We start from the raw sequence: 6678 nt of genomic DNA on the forward strand, positions 1-6678 counted from the left end.
CTCAGTTCAGCATACCTGATTATGGCTTTCATAATTCTTTTTATTTTTATTCATCATCATTATTATCATCATAACGTTCACTTTTATATGACTGTGGAAGACATCTATGAATATATGATTTCTTTTTATATATATATATTTTTTTTTTATGTGTGAAGACAAACTAGACATTAACTACATGCACTCTGATATACAGCAGAATCTATGGTGTCACTCCATACACTGTTTACATGTTTACACATCATCGTAGCTCCAAAACATCAGGTGAGAAGGTACAGAAAGTGTTTACAAGTTTTATGTCTACCCGAGGTTGTTAGATATGATGGAGAAGATCGCAGTACTCAGAAAAAAAGACACTTTTTATTTCTACATCTTTAAATGGATGAAAAATTCTTCATGCTTCGTTGAGAATTTGCTTTTAGTAATCACTGTTTTCAATAACTACTTTAAGATGAACAGTTCTGAAGTAATGAGGTCATACTTTATAATTAATTACAGATACTAAAGTTCAAAGGAAGTTTCCTAATGGCTAATTAGTGAACATAGTATTAATTTATCTCATAAAAGTAATTAAGCGTAATTTCAATCAACAATTCTCCGTAAAAATATAGTTCTCAGTTGTATTTCAGTAAAATACAGGCAACCGTAATTTTACCATACTTTGTTCGTATATTTTACGGGTTGGTGACCGTAATATCACTCCTTTACGTCAATATTTCCGGGTAAAAATCATGGAATAAATATTTCCACGCATTTACCGTTTTTAATGCAATTTTTTAACAGTGAAAATCCTTGATATTTTTACTATATTCTGAATTTCATTGTTGAGGACAATGATTATTCTGGTCGACTTTTCGAAAGCTACTTGTCTGTTCCAAAGTGATTAATTAAATTCTCATCACAGAATCAATTTTGAATTGGATTTAGCGATGTAAATATTTTTTTAATTGCATTGAAGAGTTTCATGTATAATCAACAGAGTATTATTCATTTCGACTTAGAAGTGAACGAAAGTAATTGTTTATGAAACTGCTTTCGAAGATTGAAAATAGTTTAAGATTTAACTGTTCAAATTGATTTTTGTTTCTGTCTTTAGTGGTAATTTACGCTTTTCCTTGAAATAATTTCCTTATTGTTTTCATATCCTTAAGAATTATCTTTTTACTAAATAAGTAGAAATTAAAACAGAGATATAATCAGAATCTTATTAAAACATTATATAATCTTGACACTTTTCCTCGTTTTTTATAAGAATTTTCTTTTTACCAATCAAGCAGATATTAAAACAGATGTAATAAGATTCTTTTTAAAACATCATATAATTTACGCTTTTCCTTGAAATAATTTGCTTATAGTTTTTATTTATTTGAGAATTCTCTTTCTATTAGATAAATAAATGTTAAAACAGATATAATCAGATTCTTTTTAAAACATCATATAATTTACGCTTTTCCTTGAAATAATTTCCTTATTGTTTTTATTTTGATAAGAATTCTCTTTTTACTAAATAAGTAGACATTTAAACAGATATAATCAAATTTTTCTTAAAACATCATATAATTTACGCTTTTCCTTGAAATAATTTTCTTATTTTTCTTGTTTTTATGAGAATTCTCTTTTTACTAAATAAGTAGACGTTGAAATAGATATAATCAGATTCTTCTTAAAACATCATATAATTTACTTCCTTGAAATAATTTCCTTATTGTTTTTTATTTTATAAGAATTCTCTTTTTACTAAATAAGTAGACATTTAAACAGATATAATAAAATTTTTCTTAAAACATCATATAATTTACAATTTTTCCTCGGAATAATATCCTAATTGTTTTCGTTTTCCTAAAAGGCCAATCCTTAGAAAGGTCAATGAAAGATTAGCCAGGTTTCCACGATACCAATTCCCTCTTTTCATTCTGACAAAGACCTGATTCTGAACGTTTTTTTCATATCACTAATCCGTCTTTGGGTTTCCTCTCAATTGCTCCAACGTTATAACAATTTAGTCCCTCGTGTTTTTAGAGAATAGGTTTCATTTTTTTCTGTTTTTTCACTGAAATTATATGTTCGTTATCGGGTAGTTGAATCGGGAGAATTTCAAAATTCTGTAGAACTGCGGGTCAGGTCAGGAAACTTTAAATTCTGTAGAACTTTGGATCAGGTCAGGAACCTTTAACTTCAGCAGAACTTCGGGTCAGGTCAGAACCTTTAATTTCTGTAGAATGTTGGGTCAGTTTAGAAACCTTTAAATTCTGTAGAACTTCGGGTCAGGTCAGGACCCTTTTAAATTCTGTAGAACTTCGGGTCAGGTCAGGAAACTTTAAATTCTGTAGAACTTTGGATCAGGTCAGGAACCTTTAACTTCAGCAGAACTTCGGGTCAGGTCAGGAACCTTTAAATTCTGTAGAATGTTGGGTCAGTTTAGAAACCTCTAAATTCTGTAGAACTTCGGGTCAGGTCAGGACCCTTTAGATTGTGTAGAACTTTGGGTTAGGTCAGGAACCTTCAAATTCTGCAGATCTTCGGGTCAGGTCAAGAACCTTTAAATTCTGTAGAACTTTGGATCTGGTCAGGAACCTTTAAATTTTGCAGAACTTCGGGTCAGGTCAGGAACCTTTAATTTGTGACCACCTTCTCGTTCTCTAAATTCTTTTAAGATGACATATCTCCTGGGACAGCCAGGGCTATAATCCCATTATTCTTATTAATGGTTGGCTTTACTCCAGATTAGTCCATATCTATTTTTTTTTTTTTTTTTTTTTTTTGGTTCCAAGATTTTTATGGTTCCATATTTGTGATTTAGTTTTGATTTGCTTTGCTTTCTTGTGTTCCTTTATCTCTTCATTCCTTTATTTTCTTTTCATTATCCTATTGATAAATCGAAAATTGTTTTCAATTGAAAAAATTGTCTTTTTCCATTTCATTGTAATTTCTAAATTTAAGGCTTTTTTTTTCTTTTCTTTATCTTCCTTTACCAGCACTGGCTCTTGCTTAAAGGGTGAGGTATTAAAGTAGCATAGGATACCTGACGTGGACCTTTGAATTAGGACCCACCAATCAAGAGGTTTGATTTTATCTCTTCCTTGTAAACCTTTACCAAACTGAGACCGATTTGTTCCGGCGAGGTCTTTGAATTGAAAAGTTGACATGAAGCAAAAATGAACGCAATTGGATTCATATTGAGAGAGAGAGAGAGAGAGAGAGAGAGAGAGAGAGAGAGAGAGAGAGAGAGAGAGAGAGAGAGAGAGAGAGAGAGAGAGAGAGAAAGTAAGGGGACTAGCTTCACATCTCCCAGCAATTGTCAAGTGTATTTTTACATAAGCAATTCAACTTGGTAATCAGACATTTGCCTATCAGAGTCACTATTAAGAGAGAGAGAGAGAGAGAGAGAGAGAGAGAGAGAGAGAGAGAGAGAGAGAGAGAGAGAGAGAGAGAGAGAGAGAGAGAGAGAGAGAAATTGTCATATCCCCCAGCGATTATCAATTATCTATTAAGGTATACAATTCAACCTGTTAATCTATCATTTGTTTATCAGAATATCTATCGAATAAAGGTAAAATAATCTATCACTAAACTATTCTTATTCTCACAAGCAAATAACAGATAAACAAGGCTGGCAAGTCTTCGTATTGCGACTGGCTAAGGAAATTACATTTTTTACCCTTAAAAAAATGCTTTATGAAACATTCTTCGTCGTGGAATTATTATGACTAGGGCAATCTGAGAAATGGTGAGGTAGGAAGGTCAAGAGGAGGAGATGTTAGGGGGAGATTAGGTCGTTTTTAGTGCTGTTTAGAGTATCATAATGATCCTTAATGACTAGTGTTTGTATTGACCTTAAGTTTTCAGGGGTCTTGATATTTGATTTGTAGTATTATGCTATTTAAGGAATCAAATATGTTGGTTATTTGTATGTGCATGTGGAGAGAGAGAGAGAGAGAGAGAGAGAGAGAGAGAGAGAGAGAGAGAGAGAGAGAGAGAGAGAGATAGCAATTTATCCAAGCGATGCAATATTGTTAGCTTAACTACACTTAAGTGAGTTTCGCCGATGTTATGAATCGTTAACTCTTAATTTATACTGCTACGATAGACAGATTTAGCATATAATTAACTTTGATACGTCAATTAATCATATTTTAAAAGTGGCTTACTTTTATTAATAGTCTAATTATATGCACGCTTTTCATGGCCCTAATTTTCAAACCTTGAATTATAATCAAGGTAATTTTGGGGGGTGAAAAATGTTTTTAATTTTTTTTTTTATCTGGAAATAAACACCAACAGTTCCACCTATCCACACTGGAAACAAACCTTTCATGTTTATCATTTTTTATTTTCCCTTGACAACCTGGAAATATTTTTCAACTTTTGATTAGCCCTACCTAAATTTGACTCCAACATATCTGTATTTTGGGAGATAAGAATGTAAAAAAGAACATATTCAAGAAACAGATTTCCCATGACAACAACCTTGAAATGTTTCTTAAGTTTTTATCAACTCTACCTAAATTTGACTCCAACGTGTCATTATTTTGGGAGATAAGAATTTAAAAAAGAACATATTTAAGAAACAGATTTCCCATGACAATGACCTGGAAATGTTTCTCAAGTTTTTATAGATTATAAATAAATTTGACTCCACCGTTCCTCTATTTTGGGAGACAAATAATAAAAAAGAGCATATTTAGGAATCAGAATGAGCACAGAGCAGAGATTTTAATCGAGTTAGATCGACTGATCAATTGGAGAATTTTCTGTTTTCAGATATGTAAGATCAGGTACGCGAGATGAGTTTGTAAGTGAAATGCTGAAATAAGAATATCTTTTGTTTATTTTTGAACGACGCAGGATTTCCCATCCATTCAAAGATGTATTTCTAGACAGTATTTAAAGAATGATAGTCTCAAATGCCAGAGTCAAAAAGTACCCCTCGGTTAGTCATAAGAAACGAAATTCTAAACACATGGTTATAGAGATGATATCTTTTTCCTTCCTATATTTAAATATTAACATTTACAGCTTCCTGACGGAGAGAGAACACTTATGCCACAAAAAGGTACACGTCATCATCAACATCGTGTACTGTACTTGTCTTCAGTAGGATAAAATTAACTCTTTTTAAAAACAATTCTACAATTTAAATGGCATAAGTATAAAAAGCTTCCGAGTTTCCCATTCCAATATCTTGGTCTTCCTCGTCATCTTCTTGGTAATTTGGATAAACAGGCGCAGAAGCATCTCGCTTCCTTTTCATCTCGACGGTGTAGTCGCCTCTGTACTGTCTTGGGAACCAGCTGCTCCTTGCTAGTGATCCTGTGAAAGGAAATATAAGGATTTGATTACAATAGTCTTTTACGTGTGCTGGAAAGGGTTAACTTGACAAAGTAATTAGTAATCCATATATTAATACGATAGCATGTGTGTTATTTATTTTGTGTCACGCTTTAAAGAAAACGGAAATGATTTCATGGTATACTCTTACAAATTCACGCTTCAAAGAAAACGGAAATAATTTCATGGTATACTCCTACAAATTCACATTAGACTTTGATTACTTAACCAAAGCACATCTTATATAGTTTTCCCCATTTTGTCTTTAGCACCTGACTCTTTTTTTAAATGTTAGACAAAAAATTGAGTTCTATCAATTTCCATAACCTAGATTATAAAATTAATCTTGGAACATTTTATTCAAACATGTATAGGTTAGGAACAAGATAATAAGTATTGAAAATATCATTTCGTGTAATTTACACAGTTCCCTTAGTTATTATTATTATTATTATTATTATTATTATTATTATTATTATTATTATTATAATCATATGTTATATATACATATATTATTTATATGTGAATAATATATATATATATATATATATATATATATATATATATATCCATACATATAATTGTATATTATGTTCCTCCCTTCATTCACCTGCATAATACACACCCACACACACATACACATACACACACACACATATATATGTATATATATATATGTGTGTGTGTATACATGTGTTTGTGTGTGTTATGTTTGTATGTAAATAGAGGTAGAATCTCCTATTTCCCTTTTCTAGCGGATATTTCAATCTCTACCCCCCCCATTTTCTTTTAAGACGCAATCGTCTTGATCCAGTCACTGCATTGATTTCACATTCCTCTTAGACTTCCCTTCATCAGTCTTCAGTAAGACGGTGCCTCTGCTCTAAGACCCAAGTACACCCTCACTCGAAAGGGGACGGGGTTATGTTAGACGATTCCACGAACCAATGTTTATTCTGGCGACTCAGGGTTGCTAGGTTTTCTGAATGAGAAAAGGCCAACTTCTAATTAATTGCAGCATTAAAAGACCAACTCATTAGTAGAAAAAGGCCAAAAATATAGTATTTAATGCCCACCTTTCTTCATGATATTACTAAAGGCCAGCCTATTTCAAAAAGGCTAAATTTCAAGGGTTTTTTTGCTTGGGAAAAAAGGCCAAAGTGGCAACTCTGAGTCTATCCCTGGGCAAAACGTGTATAGTGTTTGCCAAAGCTTTGGTTCGTGTCCGGTTTATGCATCTGTGTCCTTTTTGGATTCTGGTGGATTTTCCCAGGGAAAAGATTACGCCAGTTTTGTTGTTTTTTGTCTGTATTTTTCTGGTTTACGATGATTTTTCTCTAGCCTTATGTT

General features: G+C 32.2%; 1 protein-coding gene across 1 annotated transcript in view; it reads right to left on the bottom strand.

The window, feature by feature from the left end:
- Window positions 1-760: 760 nt before the first annotated feature.
- Window positions 761-6678, bottom strand: part of LOC137634502 (trichohyalin-like) — a 132967-nt gene continuing 127049 nt past the window's right edge. Inside the window, 1 exon segment of the mRNA XM_068366938.1 lies at window positions 761-5310. Coding sequence (XP_068223039.1) covers window positions 5135-5310 — 176 coding nt within the window. The 3' untranslated portion in view covers window positions 761-5134.

The sequence above is a fragment of the Palaemon carinicauda genome, chromosome 44 (genome assembly GCF_036898095.1).
Source record: "Palaemon carinicauda isolate YSFRI2023 chromosome 44, ASM3689809v2, whole genome shotgun sequence".
Classification (NCBI taxonomy): domain Eukaryota; kingdom Metazoa; phylum Arthropoda; class Malacostraca; order Decapoda; family Palaemonidae; genus Palaemon; species Palaemon carinicauda.